This window comes from Cyprinus carpio, chromosome B17 (genome assembly GCF_018340385.1).
Source record: "Cyprinus carpio isolate SPL01 chromosome B17, ASM1834038v1, whole genome shotgun sequence".
In the NCBI taxonomy this organism is placed as follows: Eukaryota; Metazoa; Chordata; class Actinopteri; order Cypriniformes; family Cyprinidae; genus Cyprinus; species Cyprinus carpio.
Genome location: NC_056613.1, coordinates 13735923 through 13756051, shown reverse-complemented (window position 1 = coordinate 13756051; position 20129 = coordinate 13735923). Strand labels below are relative to the sequence as shown.

The 20129-nt window shown below is 34.5% G+C and overlaps 1 protein-coding gene across 1 annotated transcript in view; it reads left to right on the top strand.

Annotated features, from left to right (window-relative positions):
- The first annotated feature begins 1421 nt into the window (after positions 1-1421).
- The window catches only part of LOC109082803 (CNK3/IPCEF1 fusion protein-like), a 31277-nt gene continuing 12569 nt past the window's right edge, over positions 1422-20129 (top strand). The window contains exons 1-7 of the mRNA XM_042742389.1: positions 1422-1678; positions 5912-6069; positions 7688-7890; positions 7986-8070; positions 16125-16166; positions 17121-17240; positions 19375-19434. Coding sequence (XP_042598323.1) covers positions 1627-1678; positions 5912-6069; positions 7688-7890; positions 7986-8070; positions 16125-16166; positions 17121-17240; positions 19375-19434 — 720 coding nt within the window. The 5' untranslated portion in view covers positions 1422-1626. The remainder of the gene's footprint in view (positions 1679-5911; positions 6070-7687; positions 7891-7985; positions 8071-16124; positions 16167-17120; positions 17241-19374; positions 19435-20129) is intronic.

The following is a 20129-nucleotide window of genomic DNA, read 5'->3' as shown; positions in this document are numbered from 1 at the left end:
TTGATGTTGATAGCTGTATCAATACATCCGTTTTTTTTTGCTACTAGGCTATATAAAAGCGACAGCAAAGTGCAACCTTTTCGAACACTGTGTTGCTCACGAATCTTTAGTAGAGTCCTGTTGAGAACAAAGGATTTTGAATAATAAAATCCACGTCAGGTCATCTCTGAGCACAGTGCCGCCATAACTCAGTAAAACTATTATCTAAGAGTTCAAGAGCTTCAAGGATACATTTCATAAGGCCACTCAATGCCTGCCCGCGTCTATCCGCGACAATAGAATGCAAATCAAATCATACACTTGCTTTGCTTTTGAAGCGGCTGCTCTTTTATCATCTACTCCATATCCATTCTGAATCATATGGTTTCTGCGATGTTGCCTTATTACACAAGCATCTAAAACTACAGAGAGAGACGCACTCTGTTTACAATAGCCTATGTTGGATCTGTATGGAAGGAATGAATTACAGAGTGAAGCCAAGACTGTATGGTGTTTTTGAGACCTGTTTCATCAGGTTTGAACAGATAATGTTTTTTTAATTTTTTTTTTTTTTATGTTTTTGCGTTTACACACATCACCTAAACAATGCATCAATCACACATACAGTAGGAGGCGCTAGATTGCAGTACACTGCACTGCTGAAAAAAAAATTAAATAATTGCTGGTCTCCCATAATCCCAAAATGTAAACCCCATCTGAAACTAGACCCGACTGGGAGACCAGATAAAACCAGCAGGCCATTTAAAGTTGGATTATATACTGGATTACTGAGATTATTCATAATTAAGACAATTAAGGGCTGTTAAGATATCATGTTCATATATGAATATATATATATATATATATAAATTCGTTAATGTACATATTTATAATTAGGCCTATATGTCGATACCAGCATCAAGTGCACTTGCTTTTTTTAAGACTAGAATGCAAATGAAGCTGATTTGGTCAAAAGTCTTGGAATGTTTTTCCTCTAACAATGGTCTAACTGTAAACTATATTAATTCATTACATAGCCTACCATTTCTCCCAGCTAAGCTGTAGGCATATTTACATTTTTTTATAGGCTAGGCCTACTTAAAATTCCTCTGTTGGTCAATAAGACATAGCCTAATAATGTAACATAACAATGTAAATAATAACATTGTTAAATTATTGTTTCTTGTTGATCAGCATGATATCACGATTGTTATACGTTCATTAATTTGTAAGAAAATACCCAGTTGTAACAGTGAAATACGTGTAGCCTACAATACAATTTAGCTGGGGAAAATGGGATCTAATGGGTTAAAATAGTTTCCCACACTTTACTAACACCAGAAAGGACTACAATATAAGGCGAACGAAGACCCTAAAGAGTTAAATAAGTTGATCAAAACACTTGAGGTTTGCAGGGTGGGAGTCAGGCAAACAGAGAAAACAGAATCGGTCTCGGGACACTGTGAACGAGTTTCATGAACCCCTCCCAGCAAACCGAGACAGGCGCAGTGCACGCGGACACCAGCGCCGCACACCATTGGCTGAGAGCGCGGCTTTACCTGTAGGAAGGTGTGCCAAGCAGACAGCAGGATGAACTTTTCTTTACTCTGATCCACTTCAGGGATTTGAATTTATGCTCCTAAAATCATGGAGCCCGTAACGTCTTGGAGCAACGAGAGAGTCACCGAGTGGCTCAAAGGTAACGGGCTGTGTTTATGTTTGTGTGTCTCTGATTTTTGCGACTGACAGGTGACTATATGTCAATCGATAGAGAGATATGACCGAATTAAACGGGAACAACACAAATCCCTAAGGAACGGAAGGTGTCGTGGAATGAGGAAGCGCCTTTTTGTTTGTTGATAAACTCTCGCGCGAAATTGACTCATAGCTGGTGAATACAAAAGCGATGTAACTCAACAAACTGCATTGTATTGATACATCTTGCCTCATATGCAAAGCGATAAAATATGCTGCTGTCATTCACTGTGCGAGTCTAGACTGGCCCACATCGCTCACTACATGCGCATGTCTCTATTCCTCTCGCTCATTTCTGATCCATGTTCTGTGTTTTGATTTTAACCCTCGTACAGTGTTATTTGTTTTATAGGCCTATTTTACAATAGTGTTTGTGTCGCTTTGTGGGCTATTTAAACTGTAGTTACATTAGTACTGTAGTATTACATAATATTACTAGTGGTTATTTTGTGTGTTGCTTTTGAATTATGTATTAGCCTATGTTTTATACAGTACTTTTGTACTGATATATAATATAACTATAATATGTGAAGTGTAATATTTATTCTGTAAAGTACTTCTGTTCTTTTCACACTTTGTTTTTACTTTATATTTCTATTATGTTATCATCTTTACAGTGGCTTGATACTGTGAAGTAGGAGAATAGTTGTCTTTTTAGTCCAGTGAATATTTATCTTTTGATTTGTCTTCTAAAAGCCTTGAATACTGAAAGTTTTGAATGATATTGCTCAGAAAAAAAGATATAGTTCATAGAACACATGATGTTATGACAGTGTAGCCAACAGTGGGGCATGTTGTCAGCAAACTTTAAATGGTTTTGAAATACGAAACAATTTGTGAATTTAAGAGTGTTTTGAACAGGCTGTTTTTTTACATCAAGAGAGAAGTAGAGAAAACACATGTTTGTTTGTTTGGACTTAGTTTAAAATCTCATAGTGACTGAGATACAGCTCTTTTGGCATTCTAACAAGCCCTGGTGTCTTCTATTATGCATTTAAAGAACCTCCACCCAAAATATTTGTTTTTTAATCTGTATCTTAGATCTTCACCCTAATTTTGTAATTCAGCAGTTTCACACAGTGGGACAAAACAAAGGAATTCCATTTTCTTAAAGCTCCTTGCTTTTTTTATAAAATAAGTTTTGGTAACACATACAGTATTCACTATTAACTGAGTTTTCCCTCAGTAAACTCCTAATTTGCTGCATACTGATAGTAAGTAAAATATATGGTCTACATATGGTCATGTAGAATAAGGCATTAATATAGATACTAATAAGCAGCCAATATCTAGTAATATGCATGTTAATATGCAGCTCATTAATAGTGAATAGTGTTCCCTAATCTATAATGTTATTTAATTTCTTTCCTAAAACAGATATTAACAGGAATTTTCCTAGCCTTTGAGTTCAAAGAAACAATTAGATATTTCTAACACTTTATATATTTTAAAATACAAGCATAATGAACTCATAATGAAAATATTAGAACGTGCACTTTATGAATGTAGATTAATTATGTGTTTGTACTTTTACTCTGATTCTGTGAAAGCCCTGAACCTACTTTATTAGACTGTGACAGAAGCATAAAGCCCCTTATCTCACTTGTTTGGTTGTACAATGTTGGACATTGTTGTGTCTTGTGATCATTTAGGTTCTCAGTGTATGAGATCTCTAAAGGCTAAATAAAAACATCAAAGCAAAATGTGGTAAAAAACGTTATATTCCCTGCTATTAATTTATATGGTTTAATTAAACCAATTATAGTAAAATACTGTACATGTCTTATGAATCTAGATTAGAGAATAGTCTCCGACAGTTATGAAATCTTTCAGCTGTGGATAGTTGCGTAAAAATCTTACACAAAAGGAATTTTCTTCAGGGCACAAAATCTTTGTATTTTACCAGCTCAGAGAAATAAGCTTAAATGCTCAGTGTTCACTGCTTGAGTGTCACAGTATACAGTCGTTTACAGTAAGCATGTGCTGACGAGAATCCATCTAGTACCTTCAACTGGATTTTTTACCTTGTTCATTCCAAAATTAACAACAGAAACTTGTCACATAGGGGTTCTGAAGTGCTTTTTCCTAAAGTAAACACAGAGCAGGTGTGTGTTTTAACAGGACTTTCAACAACAGCTGGCTGCACAACTTCAGTGAGCATGACCCAGATGCCTCCTGGGCACCTTCTTGCCTGGGCCACTCATTTCCTTCCATTATAATGGATCTATGGAAATAGTTTTTGTGTATGTGTGGATTGATCAGTGGGTTGTATTTAAGCTCCTCATAAAGCTGTTTCCTTTCATTCATAATGTGTTGGTGTCTCTCTCCTTGTACTAACTACCTATTGACATAATTTTTTCTTTCTGTATTTTACTTGGGTCAAAGATGATTTTCATAATTAATTGCAATTTTCAAATGCATCCAAAGTTTAGGGTTGGTTAGTTTTTATTTTTATGGTTTTGAATGAAGTCACTTATGCTCACTAAGGCTGCTTTTATTTGCTGAAAAAAAAAACGCTGAAAAATATTAATAACGTGAATTATTATTGCAATTTAAAAGAACTGTTTTGTGCTGTCTGTTCTGTGATGGCAAAGCTGAATTGTCAGTAGCTGTTACTACAGTCTTCAGGGTCACAGAAATTATTAAAATATGCCGATTTTGTGTACAAGAGCTATTTCTTATTTTTATAAGTGTTGAAAACAACTGTGCTGCTTAGGGGCTGTTTACACTACAACGTTTTCAGCAAAAAACTGGAAACTTTTTATGCGTTTTGCCTGTTTGTTTACATGACATTTTTAAAACGGGTTTCAAAGTACAACTTTTTGAAAACGGCACCGTTACCGTTTCCGTGTAAACACCCAATAAGGGAATCTCTGAAAATGGTGACATCATGCGCGTGCATAGTACGTGTTAGGTATGTAGACATGCGCAGTATGTGTCAATTTTAAAGGCAAATGCAAACAAACATACACAACAATGGCGGATTACACTCTTAAAAATAAAGGTGCTTCACGATGCCAAAGAACCTTTTTGTCTAAATGGTTTCATAAAGAACCGTAAACATATGAATAAAAAACATAGATATCTATGGCGGATTTTTAAATATTTTAACGAGGTGGCTAATTCGTACGTCGATTTCATAATGGCTAGACCCCAGTAACGGTTAAGTTTTAGGGGCGGGGTTAGGTGTAGGTCATTCGTCAAATTCATACGAAGCAACTCGTAAAATAACATTTGGCAATAATCCTTTCGAGTGTGGTCGTACGAATTCGTACAAAGCCACCTCGTGTACTTGCCGTGTCGGGCGAAAACCTTTCTGTTTCACAAAAGGTTCTTTGTGGCGAAAAAAGGTTCTTCAGATTATAAAAAGGTAAGAAAGTGATGGTTCTCTAAAGAACCTTTAACTGAATGGTTCTTTTAACCAAAAATGGTTCTTCTATGGCTTCGCTGTGAAGAACCTTTTAAGCACCTATATTTTTAAGAGTGTACATGGTCCTGTTGTTGCTGTTTAAGAGTTTGCTAACGCTTCTTCAGCAAAGTGTGGATTTACTTTCACTAATATTACAACCAAAAGTGGAGACACATCATATACATCATATAATCGTCACTTCCCTACAGGCACTGTTTTCTAACAAGGTGACAGCAGCGCCAACTACTGGCCTGGCATACATAATACAGCATTGTTTATATGGATATGTGTAAACGCTAATCATTTTGAAAACGTTGTCATGTAAATGTGAAACTTTTTAAAAACGCAAGGGAAAAACGTTTCCGTTTTTGACTACATCATTGTTGTGTAAACGTAGCCTTAATATGTTTATAATATGTTTATAACTATGAACTTAATATGCTTATAGTTATTCTTTAATGAATATAAAGTTCAAAAGAGCAGTATTTATTGTACATAGAAAACCTTGTGATGATTTTTGAAGAATGTAATGCATCCAAAAGAGTCTGACCTCACACTTTTAATGGTGGTGTGTATATATAATAATATTTATATTATCATCATAATATTTTTGTAATAATATTATGATATTTTACATTCTTTTCCAGTAACATTTGGTACTGTGATGAACTTCAATTCTCACTTTAATTTGAACTGTTCATGAACTTAAATTTTTCTGTGCTGTTTACTCTGATTTAACTTTGTGTAATATATCTGTGCATTTTTCAGGTCTGGATGCTCCTCTACAGGAGTACTCGTTCTCTGAATGGCACCTCTCTGGCTCAGATCTGCTGCATCTTTCATCGACCAGACTGGAGAAACTTGGAGTGCATAAAATCGGGCATCAGGAGCTTATACTGGAGGCTGCGGAAAAACTCTGTGCTTTGGTAGGACCCTTGAGTGTGTGTGTGTATGTGTGTGTGTGTGCATTAATCTTTGAGAGGACAAAATATATAAAAATGCTCCCAGTAAAATAAATAATTCCAAGTAATACCAAGGGGCGTGTTCAGTGCTAAGTTTAGCCTATTTATTATTAGCGTCTATTTAGATTAGCACTTCTGAATGGAGTGTTACAAAGAGGATAAAGTTTGTATTTGAGTGTGTGATTTGTGAATTCAGGGTGTATTTGTATTATAATAATCTTTCTGTTATTTCATAATCTGATATTAAGTATTTCTGTAGGAGTTTTTGTTAGTGTTTGTGTTGCACATGCCTGTCTGCTACCCGTATTAGAGCCTCTGTTATAGAGGTGAGGAATGCTGAAAGACTAAAATCATTATTTATACACTTATAGCATGAGTCTGTGACTGAACTGCTCTGTATACCATCTCTCTGTCTGTGAGTTTCATTACATCTGTGAGAGTTGCTCACCCTGCTGATTTAAGCTGTATTCTCAGAGGCCTGTAACATTAAAACAACATTCCAGACAAATCTCAGGGAACATTCTTCCCCAGGTGTCTGGCCTATTTTTTGAAACTGTTTCCACTTCCATGGTTGTCTTCAGTCATCTTGGCTGTGCAATATCATGGATTTATAGTGTGCATTATGTGCAGTTTCAAGAAATAAATAGTACAGTCATTTCCCTTCATTTTCAGATCATAAATATGTTGATTGCTGGCTGGTAGACTGAAGCTTCCCCTGAGCTGACAGTGGATGTGCTCCATGTGCTGTAAATGTTTTGCCCGCTGAGAGGATTAATGTGGACCTGTTGGTGCCAGGACTCCCTGTGTGTGTCGTAACAGCACATTCAGGCTTAACTGCTCCTGCTTTGCTATAGAGAATACTTTTTTTTTTTTTATTTAGCAAACCTAAAATTTTCAAGGCGTGGACCAAAGGCAGATCAGGCTTTGGTGGGATATGAGGACATTAGTTATGCTGAGGTTGAATGTATGTTTGTATGTTGATAGGAAATATGCCACGACATTTCAGAGTTGGATGAAAGGTACATAGTAAGTGAAAAAGTGAGGTATAAATATTGCACATTTATCTTTTAAATGTAGGTTATTTGTCTTTTAAGTTATTTAGCACACAGAAGTCATCATAGTTGGGTAATCGTTTTCTGAGTTCATATTGTTAGCAACACCAAAAGAAAAAAAATCCATGATAGCAATAGCATTTCTGTGACTTTTCAAAAGAGGAAAAAATATCAAGAGGTTGATTATGTTAGTCAAAAGAGATAAATAGAATATTTCTGTAATTTAATGCCAAGATAGTATAAAGCAAAGTATAGTGTTATAGATGTACATGCAGTTTTTAAAAATTAAAATATAAAAAAAAACTTAAAAGCTAGATTTACAATATTAATAATTGTGGAAATGCATCATCATCACACTCTGTAAAAAAAAAAAGGGTCTATTTTTTTTCTATGTAAACACTAGATGGGTGTTTTACTGTTGCGCTCACAATTTTTGCCACATTTTTAGAGTGCCTTGTAAAATTAAAAGTAGATCAACTTTTAAACACATATCTGTGGCACCTAACATATTGTTTCTTGTGTCTATGCAGACATACAGTGTTGGGGGTGACAATCTGCGCAGTTTGACAGAGAAACTGCGTGCAGTGGCTCACACTCTGCAGATGAGCATACAGGGGCGCTGGCGTGTCAATACTAATGATGGACAGAGCACCACCAAGCTGTCACAACAGGTGCTGCAGGCGTTGGTGGACGTGATCACAGCATCCAATGGACTTGTGTCTTTGCTCAATAGGTGAGAATCTCACAGCCTGAACCACAGCTGGTAGTCAAGTAGTTTTGTGGCATTTCATTCTTTCTCAGTCATTATGTGTTTGTCTTTTTTAATAGGTATCAATTTGCACAGCAGACTGGATACACAGCAAATGAGAAAGTTGCCACTCTGTGTAAAGATCTGGACATTACAGTGCATAAGGTGAGTGTGTTCTTGTTACAGTGCTTTAAAGGAGATTCCACTCAAAAAATTGCCATTGTTTGCATTGTAGGATTGACACCGAGTGGTTGAAATAGGTATTGCAGTCCAAATTCAAAATATTGGAGAGTTTTTTTTTTTTCACCCGGCCCCTCCTCCTCAGACTTGACACACATGCAGGTTGCCAGATTGACGACACAAACAGGAACAAGCACACTTGACGATGAATGAAATGAAATATGCTGTGTTTTCCGCCAACTGGCAACCCGGAGTGATGAAATACAATTGGGTACAAAAGGATCCCAGCATCAGGAACAAGTGGATAGTTTATTTTAATGGAATCTCTGATCGCGTCAAATTGTGTTTGTTCGGAGCATTTTACCTCAGATTGTTTTATAAATGAGGTGCAGTGTAGTGGAGAGTTCGCAAATAAATTTGTTGAAAGATGAAACAGCCAACAGTATTGGATCTGACAGCAGCTGCATCGCAAACCGTATTTTAACAATTTCATAATATTTGTCTGTAAATGATGATTTTATATTGATAATGTTTTCAAAACACTTACATGCAGTAGCAAGGAGGCATTGGTAATATGATGATGTTAAAGAAGCCATCCCCTAAAATTGGATCATTTCAGACAGAGGGGCAAAATGAGGGTTGAAAAATAATCATTTGTCTGAATATATATTTGGGGTTTCTCTGCCAAAAATTTAACATTACAAGTGAACCTCAAGAAACATATTAATTAAAAAAATCCATGTCTTTCATTGGAAATATCTGCCATATCTCACTGTATACCACAGTATAGGTAAAATGTTTGAGTCTGTAGTGGCTGAAGTGATCAAGGTCAAATATAGGTTCTGGAGATTTTTAAATCAGTCCATGCTGACTATTTTTGAAAAATTGCTTTGTTTGTTTGTTCTACGCCTGATACAATCACACTATAATGCTGACAAACACATGGTTTTCATTACACTTATTCACTGGACTCAAGAGGGCTAAGGCTGTCCGAGAGAGAGAGAGAGAGAGAGAGAGAGAGAGAGAGAGAGAGGGCGGGCATTAAAAGTCAGACTATAAGAACTGAAAGACACTTTGGTTGTGTGTTATTCACCTGTGGTGACCATACAGGAGAGAAGGTCACATAATATTCACCTCATCAGAAGAATATCTTTCATCTGGACCTGGAACAGTAGGGTTTGTTTTTCTATTCAATGATAATTTTACACTTTAATAAGTTTTGATTGCTTATTTTCTGTCTCTACCATTCATTCATTAATTTGACATACTTTAACCCAGAAAGGTTCATAAGTTTAACAGTCACCTTTACTTGGGTGCAAACTAACACCCACAAACACATGCACACACATACTAATGCTAAAACAGGCTGACATACTCACAGTGTCGTTGGAAATCAGATAGCATCTATTTCAAGATTTGGGTTTGCGTTATCATTCGAAAGGCATCTGAACCATTTGCTTAATGTTTCTTGCAGATTTCATGTTCACTTTAAAAGTTTCAGTGGCTTTCTGGTGCTGTTTGTGTACTCATAGAGGGAAGTGACAAGAAAAGGGTTTGATCGTTGATGATGTGACTCAGAAGTCCACTCTGAGACCAAACAGCATTGCTGAAGAGGGGAAGGAAAGTGTGGAAATGAGAAAGAATCTAAGTGTTTCTGTGCATGTATGAAGAAACAATGTGCAATGTGCACGCTAAAAATGTTGACACTTGACGCTATCAGCTTCTTTCTGTCGGCTGTCATAGACACACACACAAACACAGAGTAAACCACTAGAGAGTGGTTCTCTCTTTCTGTTTTGTCACTGAGTTCACTTTCCTAAAGCTGATGGCATCTTTTCCAGTTTAAAAGCATTGTTTGTATACTTCCTGTTTACACTACAAACAGTATTGTGTGTGTGTATCATGAGTGCAAATGCTTTCTTGTGCAGCAATCAGAAACTTTTTCATGTATAAACTGCAACAGTAAGAGAAGAGTTAATGTACAAACTGAAAGCTGTTCTGGATCAGCAATCCTTACATAATCATTCATGCATACAATGGGGTCCAAAAGTCTTAAGACCACCAGTGAAAATACTAATGTTACACATTCCCGTACAAAAATTTGGTGCAAGTAATTTTTTTAATGCATTTGAAACAAGTCCCTTATGCTCACCAAGACTGCATTTATTTGATCAAAAACACAATAAAAACGGCAATATGGTGAATTATTAATTATTACTGAAAAATAAGTTTTCTATTTTTATATATTTCAAATGTATTTTTTTCCTGTGATTGTAAAGCTGAATATTCAGCAGCCATTACTTCAATCTTGTCAGTGTCACATGATCCTTCAGAAATCATTTCTATTATTAGCAAAAACAGTCACTTTTTTGTGGTAAATGGTTTTTTTTTCACATTTGCAGCATTTATTTGAAATAGAAATCTTTTGTAACATTAATACATTTTTGGTAACTTTTAAACAATTTAATGAATCCTTGCTGTATATAAAAAAATATATATTTCTTTAAAAAAAGTCTAACTGACCCCAAATTTTTGAACAAGAATGTCTACATATACTTAATTAGAAAATTAGAAAAATGTATATTAAATTACAGCTCACATCTGATTGAGGTCAGTACCCTCAACTCAGTTCAGTCTAAATGTTTCTGGGAATAAAGTGTACATTCTGCTTACGTTTGAATAAGTTTCTGACATTTGAAGCCATGAAGGTGAGTGTTAGAACAGGTGTTAGGGGACAGGTGGGCCTCTGATCCTTATAGAAACCACGTCACCTGAAGTCAAAGGTCATCATGTCAAGCAAACCTTTCTGGTGATACTAGTGTGTCATACATACATCAGAGATATAATTGCACCTGTGAGTGTTTTGGTGTGTTTGTATGTATTGGCAGGCCTGAGTGGAATAATTAGCAGTCAGCTGATGACTGTATCGAGAAAGAGAGAGAAGAGTAATGAACTTAAAAAGAAGGAGAGGTGAGGGAGTGAAAGATAGATTAATTAAAAGTGAGATAAGAGGCAGAGAGTGAGAGAGGGTGCAAAAGGAAATTCATACACACACACAGACACACAGTACTGAAAAACATCAGTGGATTAAGCAGAAAAGGTCACGTCGATCAGACAGAGGTACTGTATGTGCTTGTTTTATCTTTTTTACCTTGAATATATTTGTCCCTTAATGTTTACATGTCTGAAGTTGCTTCAGAATTTCTTTGTATAATATTTGCTGGGAGGAAATGGTTATTTTATTTAAAAAACAGTATGTTTCATGGAATTTTGGAAGGCGTCTCTTCTGTAGAGTGACTAAATTCAGTTCAGAGTTTAGTTTACTCATTATGTGGTTAATGTTAGATGATATATAAAGACCTCATAGAGGTTTAAAACCAGTAATGCTCAGTTTACAAAACTAGGCTTAATGTGTATATATATATATACAGTACAGACCAAAAGTTTGGAAACATTACTATTTTTAATGTTTTTGAAAAAAGTTTCTTCTGCTCATCAAGCCTGCATTTATTTGATCAAAAATACAGAAAAAAATTAATATTGTGATATATTATTACAACTTAAAATAATTGTTTTTACATTTATTATTCTTTAACTTATCATTTATTTCTGTGATGCAAAGCTGAATTTTTAGGATCATTATCACATGATCCTTTAGAAATCATTCTAATATGATGATTCATTATCAAAGTTGGAAACAGTTCTGCTGCTTAATATTTTTTCAGAACATGTGATACTTTTTTAGGATACTTTGATGAATAAAAAGTAAAAAAAAAAAAAAAGAAAAAAAAAAGAAACTATGTTTTTAAAATATAAATATTTTGTAATAACAATATACACTACTGGTCAGTAATTTGGGGTCAGTAATTTTTTTTCTCTCTTTTTTTAATAAAATCAATACTTTTATTCAGCAAGGATGTGTTAAATTGATAAAAAAGTGATAGTAAAGAAAATATATTATTAGAATATATATTAATAGAAATTGTTTTTTATTTTGAATAAATGCAGTTCTTTTTTAACCTTTTATTCATCAAATATATTAGGACAGCAGAACTGTTTCTAACACTCATAATAAAATCAGAATATTAGAATGATTTCTAAATGATCATGTGATAGACTGGATGTTACATGTGACACTGAAGGCTGGAGTAATGATGCTGAAAATTCAGCTTTGCATCACAGGAATAAATTATTTTTTAAAAGTATATTGAAATAGAAAACTATTATTTTAAGTTGTAATAATATTTCACAATATTACTGTTTTTTCTGTATTTTTGATCAAATAAATGCAGGCTTGATGAGCAGAAGAAACTTCTTTCAAAAACATTAAAATAGTAATGTTTCCAAACTTTTGGTCTGTACTGTATGTATATGTGTATATATATATATATATATATATATATATATAGTTATATATAGTTATATATTTTTGTTTTGCCACGAAATTTAGTTTAGAAGGTAGTACAAAATAGGATGCAAGATTAATAAGGTTTCTGTGAGGGTTAGGGGATATAAAATATCATCAGCTCACTATAAAAACAATAGTCAAAGGAAAGTTCCCACCATGATAGGAAAACAAGCATGTGTGTTGTTTATGCGTTTGAGAAGTGTAAAGGGATCCATGCAGGATGTGAGGCAGATCTTTTTTAGTATCTTCGGGTCTGATGGGCTGTGACCCCTTAACAGTGCATTTGATTTAGCTGTTTGTCTCTGCCTAGAGACAGAACATTTATATACTTTGGTTTACTCCGTTTTTGTCGTTGTATGCAGCTGCAGATGCAGTTATTTGTAATGCCAATAAGCTACAGACAAAGAGAGGGAGAAGAAGATAGAGGATGGAAAGAGAAGATCTGACCTGTGTTTTATCATGGAGGAAAGCTCTCTTTCTTTCTGCAGTGTTGAACACAGAGTTAATGATCATTATCAGTGTGAAATGAGGAGCTTTGTTGGGAACTAGAGGATAACAAGGTAAAAGCTTTTGAGCTGAATGAAGCTTCATTGTATGAGGATGTCAGATGAGGAAAACAGCAGGACTGGAGAGAAAGTGAATATCAGCTGTCTTTCTCCTTTTCAGTTTTCTCTCCTTTTTTTAGTTTTCAGTTATACATTCAGTTTAGTTGCTCATAACTCATAACATAAAGAGGGGAAAAGAACCCCAGTGCAAATCAATGCATAGAATAAATATCAAAAGACAAAAGATTCTCTCATTCTTAACTCATTCAAAGTAACAATGAAACAGAAGTAGCTAAATATATTTTCTTCTGTTTTGTGGTATATATCTGAGTGTAATGGATTATTGAAATAGAAAAAATAAAGACAAGGACTTTGTTATATACATTGGTTGTTGACTGTATTTTGAGATGTTGGTGTTGAGAAAAGGTTTAAGCAGACTGAATGATTGGAAAAATCCTGTATATTTCAACAGAGAAGTCTGTAGTTAGTAATTAAGACATTTTCATAAAAATAAAATAGAAAAAAATGAAATGCATGGGTACTTAATTTACAATAAGAGCAATAACATTTAATTTAAAAGGAAAGAATTTTCCTTTCATGTCAACTTTAAGTATTAGTATTTAAATTTAGCTGATTTTTTGTTTTGTTTTTCATTTTTGTTGCTGATTTTTGTGGATATTTGCAAAATCCTGTGAAATGGGTTTTAAAATGGTGGCATATATTAACCAATGGTGACAAAGAATAATTGAATTAAAAAAATTATTAAATACACAAATATGCAAATGGTAGCAGACGTTTCTAACAAAAATAACAGGTGATTCTGCAAAAATATATGTAGTTTCTGATTCAGATTAGCTTTGATTTTCCTGGATGTGATTATGATGAGATTTATTGTTGTAAATCAGTGAGATGGCTCTCAAATCAGCAGTAAGGACTGACCTGTGCTTGAACTATACTATGATGAGCTATAAAAATACACTCTGGCAGTTTTCTTTGACAGGGTGTGAATATACAGTAGAAGATATTACACTACATTACACTGAAGACATGAACAGTGTGTGTCCTGTTTGACCTTCCACATTATTCCATCCTGTCATTTCATTCACTTTTACACTTACATCTGTTTCCATGGCAACAACACATCTGAGTTCCAAGCACCTGCTCGGAAGCACAACCATATGCTTATCCAATCACCTCAAACAAAGCACATAATTGCTCCCGTTTAAAGTGGAATCCCAGCAGTCACTGCTGTGTTGAATGGCAGACGCTCTGTCAGATCTCATTGTTTTACTCCAAACTGTGTGTATATTTATAGGGGAACTGAGGGGTTTATTTCATTTTTAAAGAAAATCTTAGTGGTGGTTGCCCATGCATAAGTTGTCACCACAATGCTAGCATAACAAGTGTTTTTAACCCATTGTAAAGTGGTTGCTTACTGGCCCACGTCAATATAGCCCACTCCGAACTGTAGTATTTTCATATTTAGCCAGTTGGGCCACATGTTCACTGACCACAGTTATAAAGTAAAGTAAAAATTAAATTAAATTTAAAAATTAAATTTTTAAATTTTTTAATTTAAAGTAAAGTAAAATAAAGTAAAATAAAAAAATATAAGAAATATAAAATATAAAATTAAATATAAAAAATTTTATTAAAAAAAATTAATAAATATATATAAAGTTAAAATAAAGTATTATATATTTAATATATGTGACCCTGGACTGCAAAACCAGTCATAAGTAGCATGGGTATATTTGTAGCAATAGCCAACAATACATTGTATGGGTTAAAATTATAGATTTTTCTTTTGTGCCAAAAATCATTAGGTTATTAAGTAAAGATCATGTTCCATGAAAATATTTTGTAAATTTCCTACTGTAAATACATCAAAACTTGATTTTTGATTAGTAATATGCATTGCTAAGGACTTCATTTGAATAACTTTAAAGGTGATTTTCTCCATATTTTGATTTTTTTGCAACCTCAGATTCCAGATTTTCAAATAGTTGTATCTCAGCCAAATATTGTCCTATCCTAACATACATCAATGAAAAGCTTAATTATTCAGCTTCAGATGATGTATAAATCTAATTTTCAAAAAAATGGACCCTTATGACCCAGGGTCAAAATATGTAACACACATATTTATAAAATACATGCTGTATAATATACATAATTGAATGTTAAGCTTAAGTTGAAAAGCAATAGTATGAAAAGTAGTAATAGTGATTCATGCACTAACAATACTGATGGTTTATCTCTTACTTTGTTAGGTTTTAATGGACCACTGGAAATGAATGCATTCAAATAAAACTCTTTGTGTGCCTAAATGTTTTTGTCTGTGTTGATTTCTCATGAGGGGAAGTGACACACCTGTTTATATTAACGAGAAGTGAGCCATCGGTGTCACACACACATACCTCCAAAACACAAAATTCTTCAGCTGCGCGTCATGTCATATCCTCTCTCTCGCATACCTGAGTTCAGTAAGTACATACTTTCATGCCTCAGCTGGACTAACACTGAATCCGTTTAGCCAGTACAAACAGATCTGGGGTTGGATATGAGCCCTTATTTGTTTTGGTTTTATTTGTGCTAAACTTCATGGCTGAGTGAGTTGTGTATTGGCTGAAGTGAATCTGTTGGTAGTCTGGGATTCAGTGTTTATCTTTAGGGATGTTACATAAGATCTGGCTCATCAGTAAATCTGGTTCAAACGCTTTTTCTCTTGCCACCGATCATCAGCAGCCACCCTAATCCTTTAATTAGACTATGATCTACACGTTCAGTACAGTCATCAGTATGAGTGTGCGCTTGTGTGTGTGTGTAAACTTGTGCTTAGGTCTTGTACGGGTTGCTGGCTGTATGTTAGCGGTGTGTAGTGTCACTCTGTTTGAGGAAGTGTGTCACTGAGAGGTGTGAAGGAGCTGAATCAGCCCTAGAGTGAGTGGGTTAGGTGAACTCCCCTTATGTGTGTTTATAGATTTCTGAATTCTGGATTAAAATCCTCAGTGGGTGGAAACACTTGCATTTTTAGTAAATGTTCTCCTTTCTCTCTCTCTTTTTTTTTTTTTTTTTCTCTTTAGTGTAGGGATGTGTTTTGTTTGGAGAAGGACATTATATCTATAGTAAGAGATCATGGGCCTTCTTTTTTTACTCTTACTTTCTACAGATCTTTTGATTCTTTAAATTACATTAATATAGTCATATATTATTATTATACAATATTATAATATTGTATTATATTTTCAAGCCTTACGCATATTACAGTTATGATGTTCATATGAATATATTAATACATTTCATTGACAGAAATTACACACAGTTGCAAACCTTCTGTGGTAGGCCTAACTGATATGCTGTCAATTACCACAGAAAGTCATTTTCACTTGTAAAAATTGTTTAGTGTCATGAATTTATAAGGTTGTAAGTAAATGTACAGCTTATATTTTTGTTACAGTACTTTATTTAATATTAAAAGTGTGGCATTTTAACTTTTAATTTGAAGAATTCTGAATCATCCTTTCATCATTGGGACTGCAGTGTATACTTTAACATTATCCCAGGGCAATACTTTATAGACTTCCAGTACTGTACTTGCTGTAAATGTGATTTTTACTTGTAGTTAAACATGTACAGTATTTGTTGATAGAGCTGAACTTGTATTTATCCTGGAACATTCTTTTAATATTGTATTATGGTATTCATATTATTCATATTATATTTTGTAAATGTATTATGTTTATACTTACATTTGCCGTTCAAAAGTTTGTGGTCAGTGGGACTTTTTAAAATGTTTTTGAGAAAAATTTCATATGCTCACCAAGGAAATGGTGATAAATTTAATTAAGGATTCTTTAATGAATGCAAAATTCAAATGAACAGGTTTTATTTGAAATAGAAATCTTTTTTAACATTATAGATGTCACTGTTGATCAGTTTTCTTCCAAATAACATCTTTCTGACACCAAACAGTTAAATGGTAGTGTAGCCTACATAATTCTCTATATTCCACTAATATATGTGATTATATTAATAATTTCAGAAGAAATAACCAATCTTTTTCTAATCTCTTTCTCTAGTGTCGTCAGTTGGTAGCAGTGTGTGATGAGATTTTGACTGTTACTCCGTTGCCTCTTCTTACCCATACTGCCCAGCTGGAGAGTGTTGACTTGGTCACAGCTTCACCAGGAGATCAAGTGGTAATGCATCTTATCAGCTTGATTTCTTTACAGTAATTCATTCTTTTACTATTTCATCCTCTCTCCTTGTTGTCCAATTGCGTTTCTATTTTTCTGTGGCTTTCAGCAGCACTGTGAAAAATTGGCTTTGAAACAATTTTCAGTCAGATATTTTACAACTGTCCTATCTGTAAGCCCCCAGAACACAGATTAGCCAATGGCAGTCGAGTATCAGCTGCACGGGGAGCGGAACTTGGACATCTGTAGGTTTCAGCTCCATAGAGAAACATTGGAGGATCCAAAGCTCACATTGCTTTTATGGGGTTTATGCTTCAAAAATGGAAAAACAATGTGCCTGGGGTACTTGTAACAGTGATTCAGTAATTGAAAGGATAGGCAATTTAATGTATTTTATTCTATTTCCTAAACCCAAACTAAACAGAGCAAAATGTCCCAAAGCATTCACCCTTAATCCCAGTGAAGACAAAAAAAATTGTTTTCTGGTTGTCATACTCTCATGAAGTTACAACTTTCATCTGCTCAAGCAGAACATTAATGTCAGCTTGTGCTTCAGCACGGTATCTCTGAATAAAACTAGCTAACGTTAAAGTTAGTGAGTCCATACAAACCTAAATAGCGGACTGTTCTCGCGTCTTGTACAGTGCAGGGCAAAAACACATAAACAAAGGTCTACATTTCACTGTCTCTTCATGTTAAACTGGTTAAATGTAAATTAATTTAATCGTACCCTGCAATACATGAACAGTGTTGATCTGGGATGTTGTTATCTGTGATCGTGACGAACATAACAATAGGCTTCTCCCACTTGTATTGTGATCTGTAAACCCTCGCTTCCAAATTAATACCCACAATATTTATTTTAAAATCTTTTATATATCCCTCCATGGCATATTTATGTCCCACTTGAATGGTGATCCTTCTGTGTCCAAAATTTATCAAAAAGATACTCATTGTAAGCTGTCATTGTAAGACAGTTAGCAACTGCGTTTGTTCAGTAATTCAGTATTTATTTGGATACTTTGCTGATGTTAAATTCACACTATAGTTTTGCGAATGATAAAGAACTAATTATGCTTAGAGGTACAGATGGAGTTTCAACATCATCTTTCTCTTTTATCTCCTTCTTTAAACACAGCTCAAATCATTTTTACTCAGACAGTCCTTTCACTTTGTATTGTATTCAGCTAATATGTTGCTAAGGGTGAAGCTATTTTAAGAGAGTTTAATTATGTAAAGCTCTTCCTTTCTGTACCTTAGACGCAAATACATGGCAGCTCCACAAAAGAGAAGTTCTTCTGTAAGGTGTCTGTGGACCGAAAAAATTTTCAATTAAAAAAAATCTATGATTGGTTTAAATTTGCCCTGGTTTAAGAACAGTCATGCTCTGAAGGCTCATGCTCATGCTCTTTTTTTTCTTTTTTTTTCTTATAATTTTTGACATATTTGAAGTGAATTTGGGGCCTTTATATTTTGTGTGTCTTCAAACCAGACCCAAAACACACAATGCAACATGAATGATTACATTGGCAGTCGTCCACAAACCATACAAGGAAATCCAATAGCAGGGGTTCACACTGTTCAGTGCTCTGAAGTTTATTGACAAAGGAATGTCTGTCAAAATATAAAAAATACTTGTGATTCTTGCCAAGTGAGACCTGCCTCTCCTGTTTTCTGGAGAGAGGTTGTGGGAAAACTCATTAGGTTTATATTTGGCATGCTTGGGAGAAAAGAAGATTCAGAGAATATTATAATTGATTATTATTGATGGATTCAGTTAGCCTGAAGTTGGACCATACTGGTTCATTGTCTCTTAAGCAGGAGGTATCTGTGCTTACAGCACATTTCCAGCACAATCAACACTATTTAGATCCAACTTGGGCTGACATCTGCTACTGCAGTCGATTCATTGACCAGTGCCGGTCTGAACATGCTCCCTCAGTTCTCCTTTTGAATTTCTTGTCATAATGCTGAAAGGATGGCTGAATATTAAAGCAAACCAGCAGGGTTCATGGACCAATTACCAGCCCGGATTCTCATCTCGCGTACAGGAACCAATGTCAAATCAGTTGAATTCTAGTTTAGCTGAGTTTTAAGATATTCTTGGCTTGATATGCACATTATTTCTTTCACATAGGGAATTGAGATCACCACCACAGGATCCAGAAATCATTTTGTCACTGGAACAGCAGCAGAGGTAGGACAGGTTGATGGTACCCCAGCGCTTCAATATATTTTACCAAGATTGAAAAGAATCATTTTGTTTTCTTAATGTATTTATTTAGGGAGGAAAATTAGTGTTTTTCTGGCATAAACAGATGCAAGTCATTCCCTGAATTGTCTGCTGGGAGATATGTAAGGGGGTGTTTGCAGTGAATGAACACGCAAATGAATTGGCTCATAACCAAGTGAGCTAAAGGTTAACTTCCTCCTAGGCCAAAAGTGGGCTACTTTGAAGGTTTCTGGACTCGCTTAAAACAAGAATTGTGGGTTTGAAATTTTTGCTTTTTTTCTTTCCTATTATGACTCATGAGAATGAGATAAAATGATGGTTCCATGAAAACTGCTTTCTTTAGGGTCAGGAATAGAGGAAGAGGGAGTTGTGATGTCTTATCCTTTAGTTTCATCTAAAAAAAAAGTTTAATAAAAGAGCCATATTTAGTCAAAAAAACACACACACAAACATTAATGCACACAAAAACAAAAATATTTTAACACATGTTACCATTCAAAAGTTTAGGGGTGGGATTTTTTTATTTAAACAAGTGTCTTATGCTTACCCGGGCTGCAATTATTTGTTCAAAATACAGTAAAAACAGTAATATTTTAAAATAATAATACAATTTAAAATAACTGGTTTCTATTACTATATTGTAAAATGCAATTTACTAA